Raw genomic sequence first — 18,025 nt, 5'->3', positions numbered from 1 at the left:
GTCCCCATTCTTTATCAGAGTGCCTAGCTTGAAATTATTCTATAATTGCTATGTGATTATTTGATTCAAAGCTGTCACCCTTACTTCGCTGTGAGCTCAGCGAAGGCAGAGATGGTGTCTGTGTTGTCTTCTGTGCCTGGAACATAGCAGGCACTCAGGAAATATTTGTGAGATGCTTGGCACTGCCAGTCACACTCACCACACCTCACCACACACAGATGATGCTGCAGGCTCTATGGAAGGTCCTGAAACGGCAGGCCCAGGGCAGACCCAGGTGTCCTGAGCTCAGATACCAAGCCGAAGGGGGAAGAAAGGAGGAGCACAGTGGCCCCAGGACAACAAAGACTGGGCCAGGCCCTAGGGGACATAACTGGTCCGTGAGACGTGAAAGACCTGGGGCAAATGGCAGTTGGATCACACTCTAGGGAGTCCAGCTGTCAGGGGTTTCCAGTCCCTCCTAGCACGCGCCCCCCCCCCCCACACACACAAGGCCTGGGGGTCTGGGAGGATTTAGGACTGTGTTGGCAAGAAAAGCCGCTGGAGCTAAGGGAGGAGGGCGGGGCTAGGGGAGGGGCAGGCAGGTAGGTGCCTTTCTCCACGGTCCACCACCCTGGAAGGTCTCAACGTAGCCAGACCGATTGGGAGACGAGTTCTCACTGGCGGCTGCCTAAACCCCAGCGTCTCTCTTTGTGCCTTATTCTTGCCTTCGAAGCTAGCCTCGGATATCTCTTCCTCCTTCCCAGCGAGCATTCTAGGATCCCTTCCCTCTGGGCCCGATACCTGGATCTTGCCTCCGAAACCAGCCCCAGGTCCCTCCCCTTGGGCGCCTGGTGTCTCCCGAGGGGCCCTGGTCCTGGGCCATGGCCCACAGGGTGGGCCTGGGGCTTGGGCAGCTGGAGGCTGTGGCCATTCTGCTTTTACTTGGATTATTCCCATCCGGGCTTGGTGAGTATGTGCGGGTCAGAGAGTGCGGGGCTCAGGGAAGGGGTGGTGCACACAACTGAGGCCATAATCTTCTGGGCACATCCCTTATCCTGGGCTCAAGAACCCCCAAAGCATCTGTCTCCCTAGCTCTTGGCCTCTGCCTCTCCCTTCAGCTTTGGCCTCCTGGGAATCAAGGGGGTGGAGAGGACCTTCCTCTGGAGAAGCGGTAGGTGCTAAGGGGCCTGGGAACTCTGGTCTTTCCTGTTTACCCTTTCCTCTTTCTCCCTCCAGGAGCTGACGGGGAGGAAGGTGAGGCTTGCATGGGGGAGGGGAAAGGAAGGGAACAGGGATTCAGATTCCAATGGAGTGTCGTGAGTGCCTGGCCCTCTCTCTGTAGGGCCAGCTCACCCACTCTTATTACTGTATGTAAATCCCCCCATTAGTTCTGTGAGCTGGGGATTAGGACCCTCAGTCTATGGAGAAAGAAACCGAGATCGAGAGGGAAGTGACTTAGTCAAGGGCTCACAGCCAATAAGAGGTGTAGCTGGGATTTTACACCCAGGTCTGACTCCAGAGGTGGGTCCTCTGAGGAAGATAAACCAGAGGTTTCCTTTCTTCTAAGGCACACCACTCGACTCTGAGTCTGGTTCTTGGCCCCCACTTCACCAGATCCTACTGGCTATGTATCCTTGGCCAGTCCCTTCACCACAAAAAAATGGAAGTTGATTTTATGTTTGGCTCCTGGGGCCCAGTGAGGAATCACGGAGACAGAGGAAGTGAAAGCCCTCTCCCAGCCTGGCATTGCTTGAACAGTCACTAAATAGTAGCTATTGTCATTGTTAGGGAGAGGAGGAGCTTGGCTGGGCAGTTTTCTCTGCTCCGGGGAAGGTGACTCTGTGAAGGGCGGTCGGGTCCTGCTCCAGATGGTAGCCCCAGTGGGGGTGAGGCTGTTCTAGAAACCAGATGTTCAGTGTGGGAGTCCTGTTTTTGTTCAACACACATCCACCACTCTGTGTGTCCAGCCCTGTTCTGGGCACTGGGGACAAGGAGATCTGCTCCAGTCCCTGTTACTAGGGAATGCCCAGACTGGTGCAGTTGAAACAGTCACAGGCCATCACGACTGTGTGATGGCACAGTGTTGGGGGGAGTACGGGGCCCCTGGGAGCTCCCAGTGTTGTCTAACTCAGCCAGCAGGCTCGGGGCAGGTTAAGGAGTCCCTGACATTTGAATGGTCTCCATAGGCAAATGGGTTTGGTGAGCAGAGAAGGGGTGAAGAAAGGTATTCTAGGCAGAGTGACCTGGATAAGCAAAGGTCTAGAGGCAAACAAGTGTGCAGCCCAATGTGCGTGACAGGAATTGTCCGGAGGGAGGGTGGCTGGAGTAAACGGTAGTGCCCTGGGAGGTCTAGAATGTATCTTAAAAGCAGTGTGGAGCCAGGGGAGGATCCCAGCTGAGGTATGACCAGATCAGGTTTGTGGTTTATGAAGAACTTCTGCCTTGTAAGGAGTGGGCTGAGATAAAGGAAGGTGGACGAAGCCCAGGTTAGGTGAGGACGGTAAGGGGCCAGAACTAACCACGCCCGGGGAGCAGTGCAGTGAGAACAAGGGGTGGCTGGCTCCTGTGAACCCACTTCCCAAGCTCCAGCCAGACAGTCTGGGCTATACGGGGAACAGCAGGGCTGAGGACTTCGTGTGGGGCCCCAGAAGGCCCTGACGCCCTCCCCTTCCTCCCTGGACAGCCTTCTGCGGCGTGGCCTCCCAGGCACGCATCACAGGTGGCAGCAGAGCAGCCGCTGGCCAGTGGCCCTGGCAGGTCAGCATCACCTACGATGGCACCCACGCGTGTGGTGGTTCTCTCGTGTCTGAGCAGTGGGTGCTCTCGGCTGCTCACTGCTTCCCAAGGTACTGGCTGGGGGGCGGGCAGGGTAGGGAAGTCAAAAGTGGATCCGTCTGGGCCAGAGGCTGGGGCTTTGGGGTTGGGTCTAGGGGTATCAATCAAGTCTGAAAGGATCAGTCCGGAGTGAAGGCCAGAGGTCACAGGCCACAGGATAAAACATGCAGTTTGGGATCATGTGCAGTTTGGGCTCACGACCTGGGGTGGGATCTAACAAGGCAACAGGGACGGGAGCCAGGAGGGGTCTCCTGGGTCCCAGCCTTGGCCCCTCTGCCTGCAGGGAGCACGCCAAGGAAGACTATGAGGTAAAGCTCGGGGCCCACCAGCTGGACTCCTACACGCCTGAAGCTGAGGTCCGCACCGTGGCACAGGTCATTTCCCACTCCAGCTACCACGAGGAGGGCTCCCAGGGGGACATTGCACTCCTCCGTCTCAATAGGCCTGTGACCTTCTCCCGCTACATCCGGCCCATCTGCCTCCCTGCAGCCAATGCCTCCTTCCCCAATGGCCTCCAATGCACTGTCACTGGATGGGGCCATGTAGCGCCCTCAGGTGAGGTGGGCGCTGATGCCTAGAGGCATGGAGGGGTGGCCGACTCAGGGCAGGAGGCCCCAGCTAAGCATCTTTTGCTCCTACAGTGAGCCTCCTGGCCCCCCGGCCACTTCAGCAACTTGAGGTGCCGCTGATCAGCCGAGAGACATGTAACTGTCTATACAATATCGACGCCAAGCCCGAGGAGCCCCACTTCATCCAGCAGGACATGCTGTGTGCCGGCTACGTGCAGGGGGGCAAGGACGCCTGCCAGGTAAATGCAGGGGGTCCAGCGAGACAAGTGCATCTCGGGAGATGTGGGCCAGATGGGGCTGACAGGGACGACTGGAGGCCTGGGGCCTAGTCCTGACAGTTACTGTATGGCTTTTCTCTCTAGGGTGACTCTGGAGGCCCACTCTCCTGCCTTGTGGGGGGCCTCTGGTACCTGGCAGGCATTGTGAGCTGGGGCGATGCCTGTGGGGCCCCCAACAGGCCTGGCGTGTACACTCTGACCTCCAGTTATGCCTCCTGGATCCATTATCATGTGACAGAACTCCAGCCTCGTGTGGTGCCCCAAATCCAGGAGTCTCAGCCCGACAGCCATCTTTGTGTCAACCATCAGGCCTTCAACACTGCCCCAACCCAGGGCTTCTTGGGGCTCCTCCTTCTGCTGCCACTAGGCCTGACCCTGGGCCTCCTCTGCTGAGCTGGTCATTCTGGGAACTGAGCCCACTTCCAGGACTTCACACTGCCCCCAAGGACAGATGGACCCGGCCCTCCTTCTTCCCAGAACCCTGTGGGCGTCCAGGGCACCACCCTGACCTTTGAGCCCATTCTTCTGGGTTTGTTCTTTGGGACTACGGTCCACAGTCAGGAGTTTCACTACCTGTGGTATTGGCTAGAACCTCTAGCCACCTCCACCAACTGTCCACAACCCTACGGACTGGGCTCCTGTGGAGCCCCTAAGGACCCTCAGTGATGAAAATGAGCCCAGGCTCCCCACCCTGTTTCTAGAAAACTGGGTACCTGCCCAGCTAATTGCTGCTAAAGAACTGGCTCCAGCACCCCACCAGTTCTGCCTGATGAGCCCCCTTGCTTCAACTTCTTCCTGTATTCTGAGCTGGAGCTGCCTCTGGGCAGCATGTTTTGAAGAACTGAAAAGGCCCCAATCTTGCCCCATCAGCTGCCATGCCCTCCTCGAACCTCGACTCCTAGACTCCGGAGGACTGAGCCCCCACCGGAACTGGGCTTGGGCTTGGATCTGGGGTGAGGGGTAGAAAGAACAAGAAGGAGTAAAATGTTTTGAGCACAACTGGCTCTGTGTGTGGCGTGCAACAAAGAACATCAGCTCTTAGCCTCCCCTCCCACCTCCAAAGTCCAGAACCACTGGCAGAACTTACTTTATTTAAAAGAATGACGAAAACAGGTCTGTACATATTTACAGGCTGGGGGACAAGGAGGCAAAAGTCCAGCAGCGGGGGCACAGGCCACTCACTTCTTGGAGAGTTTGACTTGCTTGTGCTTGGGGGGGGCCCACTTGAGACAGACAGAGTCCACTGTGGGGAGAGAGAGACATGAGCGGTGAGGCTGGGCCTCTGGGCCCAGGCCAGGTGTCACCTCTAGGTGAGAACAAGGGCAGGCTGAGCCCTGGGAAGGGGGCAGGGAAGCCTGGGAATGAGTAGCCTGCCCCAGGCCTCAGTCCTGGGAGCTGGTCAGACTAGTTTGGGATCATGTGACAGCAAAAGGTAGGCTTGGCTCCCAGCAGACCTCAACACCTGCCCCTTCCCGCACATAACCTGGGCAGCCCCCCATCTACCTGTTATGGGTGGTTTCTTGTACTGAGCACTTTTGAGGTGTTCTTCTACCAGCTTGGGTGTGACACAGATCACATGCTGGCCCTTCCAGTACTTGACCATATTGAGGGACTGCAGGGTGCTGATGATGTCATTCTGGGTGATGCTGGTCATCTGACTGCAGAAAGGGATTGGAGTTGATGCAGGGGAGAGTTCCCTTGTGGGGTCTGACTGGGACAGCAAGGGGACAAGGAGATAGACAAGATCGTGGCCAACCTGAGAAGAACCCTCCCCTCTTTAAGGGTTCCAGGGCCCTCACCTAAGGTCCTTGATGGACAGTGTGCCCCGGAAGTCTCGCAGGATCTCCAGCAGGACCCAAGACCAGTAGCTGCGGTAGCTGAGCTTGCCCAGGTCAGACAGCGGCTTCTCGGGGGAGCCTACTGTGCTCTCTAGCTTGGAGAGCTCATAACCTGGAAGTGGTGGAAAGAAGGATTCTGAGGACCCAGCCCTGCTCTGGCACCCCCACCACAGTTGCCCCTTCCTGGACAGGCCAGGAACCACTCACTGAAAGCAATGAGGAATTTTCCATAGCCACGGCGCTGGTAGGGGGGCAGAGTCAGGATGCAGGCCACGTTGTTCCCATCTGGAGACTCCTTCTCCTACAGGGGTGTGTGGTCAGGACCCCTGGGGAGGCTCAGCCTGCCCCTCTCCGGTTCATCGCCCCCACCCTCCCTCAACCTGGGCTTCCCAACCCAGCACCTTAGAGAAGTAGCCAACGATGTGGGCCCCCTGCCTGTCCACTTCAGTCAAGATGTAAAAGACGAAGGGCTCCACGTCGAAGTACAGCGTCTTGTGGTCCAGGAAGAGCTTGGCCAGCAGACACAGGTTCTGACAGTAAATCTGAGGGGCGGGGGGGGGGGGGGCGGAAGCTGGCTCAGGGAGCAGGTACAACCCCCCCCACCTAGCTCCACTGAGGCTGGGGCTGTGGCTGCCACTCTGCTCTGCACATGCCAGGCATCAGAGAGCAGCCGGAGCCAGGCCAGTGAGAAGTGGGCTCCTCACAGAACAGTAGTATTTAGAATTGGAGGCAGTCTTACCATCATTTTTTGATGGACAGGGAAACTGAAAACCAGAGAGCTGGATTAATCTGTTACCACTTCTTTTTTTGTTTTTCCCTTTTTTCCAAAGATTTTACTTTTAAGTAATCTCTACAGCCAATGTGGGGCTCAAACTCACGACCCTGAGATCAAGAGTGGCATGCTCCACCAACAGCCAGCCAGGTGCCCTGCTCAGTTACCACTTTTCTTTTGAAAAATAGGCTCCATGCCCAGCTTTGGAGGGCAAATCGGGGCTTGAACTCATAACCCTGAGATCAGAGCTGAAAACTTATCCAACTGAGCCACCCAGGCACCCCTCAATTACCACATCTCAGTGCTAAATAGGAGTTCAATCTCCAGGGACATTAATTCTTATGTTTTAGACTGGGAAACTGAGGCTCAGAGGAGATATGGCTGGCATGAGGTTCCCCGGCTGGTGAGTGCTATGGCAGGATTCAAACGGGGCTGAGTTCTGTCCTGTTCATAGCAAGCGCCAGGCTTCATGCTTAGCCTCGTGCTTGGTAAATGTTTGCTGATGGATAAGCTTTGAGCCTGACTCCAAAGCCTGAGCTGTCTGGCCACTTGGCCGCACTCCTCTGCTGGGCTCAGCAGCCTCCTTGCGGCAGGCCCAGACGCCCACCCACTCAGGCTAGAGACCAACATCAGGAGGGACAATGAGACCGCGAGGCCGGCTTCATGGCACAGATCAAGAGGTCCGCTGGCTTAGGACACCTTTGATATCCACTCTTACTTGATCCAACAATTGTGACGTCCACCATTGCTAGTGCACTCTACTTAGGAAGACACTGAGGCTCTGGGAGGGGGCGGTGTTAGCTTGAAGCTTCAGAGGGTAGAGCTAGAAAGAACACCCCACCTCCTGCCGGAGCCCTTTCTGCTACTTCCCCTATTTATTCATGCAAAGCAGGGGACTCGGGCCAGGCTAAGGGCTAATACTCCCCAAACTATTTATTACAAGGCTGACTGAGCCCAAGAGGTCACCAGTAATAACGAAGGCCCATGTTTACTAAGCACCCACTTGATGCCAGGCACGGTGTTAAGTACTTGACGTAGCTGTCTCATTTGTTCCACCAACAACCCCATTAGGTAAACATTATCATGACTCTTATCTTATAGATGAGGAAACAGGAACAAACAACGTTAGTTAAGTAACTAGTCCAAGGTCAGCTACTGAGTGACAGGACAATTTGAAGCAGGAGCCGCTCAGAAGCCTGCCCTCTTTTCCTCACACTCTACGGCCCTTCCATGGGAAACAGGGACACTCGGCGAGGCCTTCCCGGACGGACCAGGCAAAGGGCAGATTCTCAACGGCAGCAAAGCAGGCCCTAAAGGCCCCAGCCTCCCCCACTGAAGTCTTTCTGCCAGCACCAAGGAACTCAACTGTCAGAGCCAGATGCTCTCAGGCAAAAAGTCAAGCCAAAGCAGTCCCCTCCCAGGAAAGAAACCCTTCCTTCAGGCAGAAAGAGAAAGCGCTTCTAAAAGCAGCCTCCCATGGGGCGCCTGAGTGGCTCAGTTGGTTAAGTGTCTGGCTTTGGCTCAGGTCACGATCTCACGGTTCGTAGGTTTGAGCCCCAAATTGGGCTCTGCTGAGAGCTAGCTCAGAGCCTGGAGCCTGCTTCAGATTCTGTATCTCCCTCTCTCTCTGCCCCTCCCCTGCTCGCTCTGTCTCTCTCTGTCTCTCAAAAATAAATAAAAAAACATAATAAATAAATAAATAAATAAATAAAAAGCAGCCTCCCGCATGGAAATCTCTATGCTGGGTGTCAAAACTGCTCAAAACTAAGCTCCTCATCAGGAGAAAAGTCTTCAGAAACCCAGTCCCTAAGAGTGACACCACCCGGCCATGTGTCTACGGTGCCCCAACCCTAGGCCAAGTGCCAGGCTAAGTGCGATCCCACAGGCCTTTTCCTGGTGGGGGCTTGTTCCAAGACTGGCTTCTACCCTTTTGGTGACACTGAGGATTCTCCAGAGGTGCCAGTGCTCCCCGCACCGCCCCACACCACCTTGGCCATCGAACTCACCTTGTGGTCTTTGCCGTCTACCTCGTACACAGAGATGTTGCTCTTGCGATAGATCTCCTTCCCTGGGGGCTGCCGCCACTGGCACTGGCCCTGGGGGTGGGGATGGGGAGACAAAAGCTTGGGACCCTGAGGTTCTCTGGTAGGTACACCCATCCCCGCTATGTGGCTCCCGCCAGGTCTCTGACTCTGTTTCCCCATCTATAGACCCTGGGCTCCGTCCTGCATCACCCATATCCAGTAATCCTCCCAACTACCTGAGGAGACAGAGCCTATTCTACAGATGAAGGGACAGAGGCACAGAGAGGCTAAATAACTGGCTTGAATAGAATACACTAGGTGGTTTCAAGTTCAGATCAGCCTGGCTTTGGAGGATCCTACTGGGCTCTCATCCATGAGCACGGCGGTTCCTAAACCGTGTGCATCTACCTCAGGTTACGCCCTCTGAGAGGTACCCTAGCGTTTCCTGCACTAGTGATGCGAGCCCCCAGCAACACCCCCGCACACACCAGCCCCCCCCCCCGCAGTGCCCCCACCCCCATGCTCCCCATCTGTCCACACCTTATAGTCCCATTGCTCAAGGGCTATGCTCGCTTCCTCTTTTGCACTGAGGAACCTGGCACTGTGCTGGCCTTGATCAACATGTGGTGCTTGGGTTGACCTGAGGAAGTGGTCAGGGCAGGTATTACTGTCCCCAGTCCACAGAAGAGGAAACTGAGGTCTGGGAAAAGGCAGCAAGTTGGCCAAGGTCGCTCGAGCAAAGGTGAAGCCAGGCCTAGAACCCAAGTCTCTCTCTGACCCGCGGGCAGCTCCTCCTTGTACTCGACTCCTCCGGACCTGTCTCCCTTCCCTATCGCTCAGCCTGGGCAGCCCTCACCTCCACGCCTGCCTCTCACGGGCCAGCGGGCCCGGCTCACCAAGTGGAAGCGGTAGCTCTTCTCGAACTTCATGTACTTAAGGCAGTACTCGCAGAGCCACAGCTTGGGCTGCTTCCCGTAGTCCTCGGGGAACGGAGAGAAGTACCAGGCATCGATCTCGTAGTTCCCGATGTGGATCTTGTCCACATACTTCACCTTGGTGATCTGTGGGTAACGTGGGAGTGGAGGGCAGTGGACGGCTCAGGCAGAGCGAGAAAAGCTGGGAGAAGGGGTGCCCGCAGGCAGGAGCCCTGCCCCCGCTTACCGCCTCATGCTCCTTCTCCAGGGCTGCTGTCGTGGGGTCCATCTCTGCATAGGTCTGGGCAAGGACAGAGCAGCGGATACAAGTGAACAGAAGAGGAGGTCAAGCTGTCCCTCCCCTGAACCAGAACCCAGTGCTTCCCCTCCCATCCTCCAGACCTCCTCCTCGGAATGACAGTAACCGCATGAACAGCTAACTTGTTTTATCTGGTTTTGAAGGCAGCGGGGCCAAGCTTCTCTCTTACTTTCCCGCCCACCCACACATCCCTGGTGCCCGGGTTGGACCTTTTGCCAGATGAACAGGGCTAGGCTCAGGCCTGGTTCCAGTCTCCTTGGGCTAAGAGCTTCGGCTATACAACAGGATCAATCAGCTCTGCCAAAACTGTCCTGAGGCAGATGAATAATGGATCTTCTCTTCTGTGCAAACAGGAGGAACTGGTGCTAGACCCCCTGGCGTGACTGGACCTCTTTCCTGAGCACCAGGTCCAGGGAGCTGCCTGCCCTGCGGGTCACTCCCATAGGTACGTCAGACTCTAGGTGTCTAGAAAGGAACTCAACCTGTGCTCCCTGCAAACCTCCTGGGGTCCCCATCTCACTGGGGACATCACCCTCAGTCCAACTGCCCAAGACCGTAGCAGGTCTGCTTTTATTTTTTAAGGGCTTTAATTTACTTTAGAGAGAAAGAGACAATCAGGGGAGGAGCAGAGAGAGAGAGAGAGAGAGAGAGAGAGAGAAAGAATCCCAAGCAGGTGCCATACTGCCAGCTCAGAGTCTGACATGGGGCTCGAACCCACAAGCCGTGAGATCATGACCTGAGCTGAAATCAAGAGTCGGATGCGTAACCAACTGAGCCACCCAGGTGCCCCTGGTCTGCTCATAAGACTCCTTCTCTCAGGAGGCTGGCATTCAATTTATGGCCGAGTCCTGTGAATTCTACCCCCTTGACATTTGTGGAATTGATCCCTCTCTGGAGTTCTCCTGTCCGACTCCCAATACCCATTGCCACCATCTCGGTTCTGGACAATCCCCTAAGTCTCTGCAGATTCCCAGCCTCCAGTCCCAGCCCCTTCAAATTTACACTATCAATACTTCTCTTTTTGAGGCCTCCGTGCCTTTGCACATGCAGTTCCCTCTCCTCTTGCCACCAAAAACTGCTTACTCAACCTCAAACAGAGCATAAACCCGGGGAGTGTGAGATGAGGCAGTTCATGAGCCTTCATGGGTAATTGTTCTTACTGTCCTCTTTCCTGTCTCTCAAGGCCTCGCACCCTTCCTGCCCCCTCCAGGAGACTGGACTGGACTCTTCTGACAGAATACACCCTCTCCTTCTCAAGTTGGGAATACAGTGGCTAACAACAATACCCTCTATCTGCCCCCCAATTGGCATCCCCTATGTTCCAAGGCCTTAGAACGCAGGGATTAAAGTCTTGCTACACTCACAACACATCCAACCCTTAAGCCAGACTGTAGAAGCAAGGCAAAATGATGAAGGGCGGGATCCAAGCAGGCCCATGACCTACACGAGGAGACAGCAACCTTGCCCTGTAGTTGAGACGGGAGAAAGGAGCCAGCATTTATCCGGCCCCCGTCCACAAAGCACTTTGCCTGTGTGGCCTCACTGAACCTTTTCAGCCACCCTGAGACAGAGCATTCTTATTTCTATTTTACAGAGACGTAAACAGGCAGGGAGAGGTGAGGTCATTTGCCCTTGGGGACTAGCTAGCTGCCATTAATTCCAAGTGCCAAGCACTCCACAGGCATTATTTCATTTAGTTCTCACAAAGAAGCAGGGACAAGAGTGCTCATTACCCATGCTACCTAGAAAGGAAACTGAGGCACAGAGAGGAGAGATTTCAGAACTGGTACTCAGCACTTGTCAGGTGCAGGCCCCCGGTTTGTCCAACCCTGAGCCTGACCCCTGCAAAGATGAAGGAAGAAAGATTTTCCTCAGATGCCTCTTTTAAAGCCCACTTCCAAACTCTCACAAAACACAATCCTCTTCTGCAAACACGTTAAAGAACTACAGAACACTACTTTTTTTAATGCTGCAATTTATTTAGAATCAAGCTTTAATTAGGCTGTGAAGAACCTGGCGGATTAACTCACCTTATCCGTCCTTTGATTTTATCACCACTGGCCCGCTGTCATCCACCCTGCTAACTACCAGCTTTGGGGTACATCTGTGAGACTTAATTTGCTAATGCCACCTGGTCGAGGAACTAAGAGATACTCAGACCTATGCTGTTTAACAGAGGGGCCGCTGGCCACAAGAGGCTATTTAAACTCATTGTTTAAATTTTTTTTAACGTTTACTTATTTTTGAGAGAGAGACAGACAGAGCATGAGCAGGGGATGGGCAGAGAGAGATGGAGACATAGAATCCGAAGCAGGCTCCAGGCTCTGAGCTGTCAGCACAGAGGCCAACGCAGGAATGGAACTCACAAACTGTGAGATTATGACCTGAGCCAAAGTCAGATGCTTAACTGACTGAGCCACCCAGGCGTTCCTAAATTCGTTAAGTTTAAATAAAATAGAATTCTTAGCCTCACTAAACACATGTCAAGTGCTCAATTGCCATATGAGGCCAGTGGCTATCAGACCGTACAACTATTAAACATTTCCACTTCTCAGAGGAAGGTCAATTGGACAGTGCTGTCTTAGACCTTATCAAAAATTTTTTTCACAACCCCCAGTAAGAAGTGCAGTTAGCACTGTAAGCGAGCCGACCTGTTTGTGTACACACACGTGTACTTGTATGTAAAATAAAAGCTTCTCAAAAATAGTACCTTTGATAAAGTACAACGTACTCTGATATTTCCTATCTTATCCTATTTCTTCTTTTCATTTAAAAAAAATTTTTAAGCAATCTCTCTGCTCAACATGGGACATGAACTCATGGGCCCCAAGATTAAGAGTTGCATGTCCTACTGGGGTAGCCAAGTGCCCCACCTTCTTTCATTTTTAAATGTAAATGGTGGTCACAGTCCACTGAACTAATCTGATGAGCTACTGAAAGTTGCGCCCCATGGTTGGAAAACCATTGCCCCAAAGCACACAGCAAACATGCAGAAGGATGAAATCTCACAGGCTGAAACTAATGAATGTCTTAAGTGCCTTGAAACCTCAGAAAGCCCTGGTCTCATCTGTACTCCCTGTTTTACAAATCAAGACTCTGCAGCTCGGGGGCGCTGGAGTGGTTCAGTCGGTTAAGCGGCTGACTTTCCCTTGGGTCATGATCTCGTGGTTCGTAGGTTCCGAGCCCCATGTTGGTCTCTGATAGCCTGGAGCCTGCTTTGGATTCTGTCTCTCTCTGTCCTTCCCCTGCTTGGGCTGTCTGACTCTCTCTCAAAAATAAACAAACATTATATTAAAAAAAAAAAAAAAAGAGTTTTAAAAAGACACTGAGGCTCGGAGTGGGGGAAGGTATCCCCCAGGGGCAGGATGGATTGGTGAAAAGAACCCAGATTTGGGAACAAGTGGCCCAAGTTTCTAGGATGTGTCAAAGTCACGATTCAGGGCTGGTGCGCCAAAGGAGGACAATCTAGTTGGCAAGTCTAATTCCTGACTGGGTTCTTAAACCTATCTGTTCCTCCCCTGTAAACTGGAGATAATAATGACACTTACCGCACAGGACTGCTGGGAAACTTCAGTGAGACCATGTATTAAAACACTTAGCCTATAACTTTGGCTCACAAGCCAATAAATGTTTACCATTATTGTTGTAATTCCAGTCCACTCTTTTACTAGCTGTGTGACCTTGGGCATGTTCCCTACCTCTCTGATCCTGCTTCCTCATCCACAGAAAGAAACCATTGTTCCTGTGGCATTGAACTGTTAGGAAGGATGTAATACGCTTATGTACACACAGGACTCAGCACGGTGCTTGGCAAGAGCAAGCGCCTAATGTCACTCATTCTCTTCCTTCCCTGCGGACTTCAATTCTTTGTCCAAAGTGGCACAGCAAATAGGAGACAAAGCAGGCTACTGGTGCAGGAGGCCTGAATTCCAGTCCCAGCCGTGCCATTTCCTTGCTGTGAAACTGGAGCCAAGTGCTTGCCCTCCCTGAGCCTCAGTTTTCTTATCTGTGAAGAGTATCTCACACAACGTAGGTAAAGTCCCTTACACATGGAGCTTCAGAAAGGGGTGCTGCTGGAGCACCTGGGTGGCTCAGTCGATTAAGCAGCTGACTTCAGCTCAGGTCATGATCTCACAGCTCGTGGGTTCGAGCCCGCATCGGGTTCTCTGCTGTCAATGCAGAGCCCGCTTTGGATCCTGTCTCCCTCTCTTTCTGCCCCTCCCCCCACCAAAATACATACACATTAAAAAAAAGAAGAAGAAAGAAAGAAAGAAATGGGAACTGCTGTGGTTTTGGCACTGGGACCCAAGGAAGTTGGCAGAGGCAGCTGAGCCTCCTGGGGCCTTGGAAAAGGGGAGGGGCCCGGACCTTCTGCACATGGTTGATCTCATCATGCTTGCGTTTTTGGTTGCGAGTGATCTTGCGCTCAGGCTGCTCAGCCAACTCGCTCAGGTACTTCTCTGAGTTCTTCTGCACGGCATCTTTTACTGTTTTGGTCAGCGCCAGCCGGTTCTTGTCTACCCATTCGTCCAGTCGCCGGTTAACTGTGAGGACAGGCCATGAGGGTGTTATTCCTCCACCCCCAGCCCCCACCCAGACCCAGAAAGCCCCAAGTCACTCACAGCCCACGTAGTGTACATAGAATTCCTCTCGGCCCTCCTGATCGTTCACTCGAGACTGAATCACTTCAGCAGAATCTGTGAAAGAAAAAGGATAGGATTATCAGGAAGGCAGGGGGCCAGAACAAGAAGAATCCTTCACACCGAGGAGCAGTTTCCAGATTCCAGGGACATACACAAGCTAACATCACCTGTCTATGTCTGCCATTCCATCAATCGCTGCCTGTGAAGTGGGCTAGGTTGGAGCTGTTACTCTTACTTTACAGATGAAAAACTGAAGCTTGCCCAGGCTCACGTGTTTGAAAAATGGTAAGAAGCTAACACGTCTTTTTTTTTTTTTAAAGAGGCTAACACTTAACTGAGTTTAAGTCTGGCTCCAGGGGCGCCTGGGTGGCTCAGTCAGTTAAGCCTCCGACTTCGGCTCAGGTCATGATCTCATGTTCGTGGGTTCAAGCCCCGCGTCGGGCTCTGTGCTGACAGCTCAGAGCCTGAAGCCTGCTTCGGATTCTGTCTCTCCCTCTCTCTCTGCCCCTCCCCGCTCATGCTCTGAATCTATCTCAAAAAATAAATAAAACATTAAAAAAAAAAGTCTGGCTCCAAATTCAATGCTTGTTTTACTAAGTTGTTCATTTGTTCAGGAGTCATGAGGGCTGCCTCTGGGTTTATATACAATTCTAGCGCCTCAGTTCCTATGTTTAAGTGCAAATTATTTTGGTTGAGCCTCAGTTTCTTCAGCTACAAAACAGAGATGATAGTGCCCACCTCAGAGGGTGAGTTAATGCCTCTAAAGCATGTAGCACAGTTCCTGACAACTAGCCGACCATTCAACAAATGAGTAATGCAACCACTGCGTGTCTGGCCTTATGCTGTATTATTGGTGGGTAGAGAGGGCACAGCAGTGAATCACAAGAGGTCCTGCCCTCCAGAAGTTCCCACTTTGATAGTGGAAGACGCAGACAGTGACTAAATGTCACACATACTACAGCTAGCTGAGGTATGAAGAAAATGTTGTAGGCACATTCATAAAAGAAGGACTCACTTTGCCTGAAGGGAGTCAGTAATAGCATCACAAGGAATATGGTATGTTAAAAGGATGAGCAGGAGCTAGCCTGAACAAGGAGAAAGACACGGGCATTCAAGCAGCCGACACACGTGGTAAAAGGCATAGGGCCTTCAGAGTACAGTGTGGCCTAGTCTGGCAATGGCCTTTGCTAGGGGCGTTTAGAAACCACAGGTCACAAAGACGTACGTCCTTCTAAGGAATTTGGGGGTTATTCTGAAGATGAAGCAAGGCAAGGGAAGGAAAAAGGGGGCTCATTTTTGTGTTTTGGTAGGTCCTCTCTGCGGACCTACCAAAGAAGAGGTTGTAGAAGAGGTATGGAAAAGTTTAGTCGCAGAGACCAGAGAGACCAGCAAGGAACCACGGTTTTGTTTGAAAAGGGAATGAAGCCTAAGATTGGATAAGCAAGTGGAATGGGAGCTCTACATAGCATTAAGAAATGGGACCTGCTGTAGTCTGGGAGAGCCAGACTGGTGGAATTTGTAGGCGGCGCCCGGGAGGGCCGGAAACTCCGCGCTCTTCCCTCAAGCCCCGCCCCCACGACGCCAGCCCCTCAGAGAACCCGCCCTCGGGCCCCGCCCCCTGCCCCTGGGCCCCGCCCTCACGCCAGGTGCTATCCGGCCGTCTGCACAGGTATGTTTCTCCGATCTCCACGGTGACTTCCGGCTCGCCGCGCGCTGGGGTCGGGGGAGAGACGCGGCCCGGGGACGGGGCGGTCCCCTCGACCGCCGCATTCTCCCCGGGCCCGGGATCGCCCTCCCCCGCGACCCCTGAAGTAGCCGCCGCAACCGCCGCAGCTGCTCCCGGTGCCGCCATCGTTGTAGTGGAAATGACGCCAGAATCCAGCGCCGCGCAGCGCTTTTAGTTCCGGGTCAGGGACGCGTGGCGGAGGCAGCTGCCGGCTTGAAGGTGGAGGGGTCTGTGACGTGGCAAGAGCTCATTGGTTAGTGCGGCCTTCTGGCAGTCCCGGGCAAGTTCGACCTTTCTTGTGCCAATCGCGCTGGAATTTTTTTTCCCCCCGGTATGGAGATATGGCTGAACCCTGAGTTGAAAGAGACCTTCGTGATGTGATGACTCAGCCGGATCTGTTTAAAGGGCCTGGTGCCTGAGGAAGCCGGGAGGTGTTTTACCCGGTACCGGGGCGGAGCCAGAACTTACCTCCCTGGCTGCCTGGCTGTAGGGCTTTGAACCTGGAATTAACATCCACCTTTGCGCCGCCCACTTCGTCAATCTAAAGCTCGATCAACCCTTGTACCAAGACTGAAGGAACTGCCGTACTTGTTCACGGTGAAGGAAATTGGATGGCTGTGTCGGGGATAGCTAGTAAATTGCTCTCATAGAATTAAGCCTTTCTGAAGAAAATACCAGGCTACCCACAACAGATGTCCCCTAAACAAACTAGTCATACGCATTGGAAATTAAATTAGAGAGCGTCTTGGGCTTAGTGTGGAATCCCGGGTTCTGATCCTACCCTGGGTAAATTGTACAAAGGTGTCCATTCTCAGAGGGTCGGTAATGATTAAACTATACGTAATTGTATAATCCATATAACTATATAAAGGGTATGGCTTATATATATAAAATAAGTGTATTGCACAGTACCAAGCAGGGTAGGTACTCAATAAACGTGTTTTTTTTGCCATTCTCTGAATTTTCTTTGACTTTTAAATTGGCTACAGCTCAGATTGGTTATTGGGCTGAAATACTCAAGGCCTGAGGATAAGGCTTCAGATCGCAGATCAGTAGGAGTTCTTCAGGTGCCTGTGTGGCTAAATTGGTTAATCTTTGGACTTCAACTCAGGTCATGATCTCATCATGGCTGTTGAGTTCCAGCCCCAAACTGGGCTCTTTGAGGTCAGTGTGGAGCCCACTTCGGAGCACTGTCCCTCTCTCTTTACCCTTCTGGGACTCTCTCAAAATAAACTTTAAAAAGGAAGAAAGAAATAGGAGTTCCCTATGGGGTTGAGGGAGGTGATGGCAGTTGGCACTTGGCTTTGGGCAAATTAAAGAATTGGAGGGGGGGCAATGAATGGCAGGTGTCTGGCTGCATAAGAATATGGAGAAATAAGTCAGGCAAGACCAAGTTAAAATTGTAATGCCTTCTCCCATGCCCCATCCCACCCCCCACCTTCAAGATTGTTATTCTATCCACCCAGGGTTCTCCTGTGTCACTTTTGACTTCACCCAACATCTTGTTACAGGGATGCTGTCCTTTCTAGTTCAGGATTAACCTAAGCTTTATAAATCCCTGATCCTGGTTACTACACCAACCTCCTCACTATTCTCCCTCTAATCATCCTTCTACTGTGCACATCTGTTATTTCTAGAAGTGTATAGATGCTTCACCCAGCTCCTCTGGAATCTCTTCGTTGCCTCTTCGGATCCAAACCTACCCGCCCCTACTCCCAATGCAGACTTGAACCGATGATTGTCAAGGAAAATAATCCATCAATGACTATGGAACTTAGCTCTCTTGCCTCCAATTCTAAAGCAAAACTTACTAGCCCTGGACTTTTGCCTGAGGTAACATCCTTATTTGGTTTCCTGCCCTTCCCTTTCCTGCTTTCCCCTCCTCCCCAACTGGAGCACTATCTCAACAAATCACTTGGACACAAACCCTCCTTTCAGCGTCTGCTTCAAGGAAATACAACTGGAAACAGCCCCTTTCTAGCCTAAAGCTGTCCATGGATCACTGCTGCCTGCAGGATAAAGCCCACGCTTCTTGGCTGTATTCCAGCCTCATCCCCTGCACTGCAGCCAGCTGGATTTTCAGTCTTATAAGTCACTGTGGTTTCCACCACCTGGCATTTGACCTCTA

General features: G+C 52.8%; 2 protein-coding genes across 2 annotated transcripts; one reads left to right on the top strand and one right to left on the bottom strand.

The window, feature by feature from the left end:
* The first annotated feature begins 616 nt into the window (after positions 1-616).
* PRSS8 (serine protease 8) lies at positions 617-4,660 on the top strand. The gene is made up of 5 exons (XM_029947662.1): positions 617-945; positions 2,663-2,825; positions 3,098-3,369; positions 3,456-3,622; positions 3,746-4,660. The coding sequence occupies exons 1-5, from the start codon at positions 861-863 to the stop codon at positions 4,052-4,054; spliced, it is 996 nt and encodes a 331-aa protein (XP_029803522.1). The 5' UTR covers positions 617-860; the 3' UTR covers positions 4,055-4,660.
* A 72-nt stretch (positions 4,661-4,732) lies between these two features.
* KAT8 (lysine acetyltransferase 8) lies at positions 4,733-16,052 on the bottom strand. The gene is made up of 11 exons (XM_029947661.1): positions 15,813-16,052; positions 14,151-14,225; positions 13,897-14,072; positions 9,457-9,510; positions 9,192-9,356; positions 8,278-8,367; positions 5,901-6,041; positions 5,707-5,800; positions 5,461-5,611; positions 5,165-5,319; positions 4,733-4,904 (listed from the first exon to the last, which is right to left on the bottom strand). The coding sequence occupies exons 1-11, from the start codon at positions 16,021-16,023 to the stop codon at positions 4,840-4,842; spliced, it is 1,377 nt and encodes a 458-aa protein (XP_029803521.1). The 5' UTR covers positions 16,024-16,052; the 3' UTR covers positions 4,733-4,839.
* Between the last annotated feature and the right edge of the window lie 1,973 nt (positions 16,053-18,025).

The sequence above is a fragment of the Suricata suricatta genome, chromosome 8 (genome assembly GCF_006229205.1).
Source record: "Suricata suricatta isolate VVHF042 chromosome 8, meerkat_22Aug2017_6uvM2_HiC, whole genome shotgun sequence".
Classification (NCBI taxonomy): domain Eukaryota; kingdom Metazoa; phylum Chordata; class Mammalia; order Carnivora; family Herpestidae; genus Suricata; species Suricata suricatta.
Note: the sequence above shows the minus strand (reverse complement) of the source record. Positions and strands in the feature narration are given on the sequence as shown.

Coding starts and splice junctions, on each gene's coding strand:
- PRSS8 (XM_029947662.1), top strand. CDS start 861: ATGGCCCACAGGGTGGGCCTGGGGCTTGGGCAGCTGGAGGCTGTGGCC. Junction 2,826..3,097: donor GCTGCTCACTGCTTCCCAAG/GTACTGGCTGGG, acceptor CTCTGCCTGCAG/GGAGCACGCCAAGGAAGACT. Junction 3,623..3,745: donor GGGGCAAGGACGCCTGCCAG/GTAAATGCAGGG, acceptor TTTTCTCTCTAG/GGTGACTCTGGAGGCCCACT.
- KAT8 (XM_029947661.1), bottom strand. CDS start 16,023: ATGGCGGCACCGGGAGCAGCTGCGGCGGTTGCGGCGGCTACTTCAGGG. Junction 5,801..5,900: donor TCGTTGGCTACTTCTCTAAG/GTGCTGGGTTGG, acceptor ACACCCCTGTAG/GAGAAGGAGTCTCCAGATGG. Junction 5,320..5,460: donor CTGTCCATCAAGGACCTTAG/GTGAGGGCCCTG, acceptor CCCTTTCTGCAG/TCAGATGACCAGCATCACCC.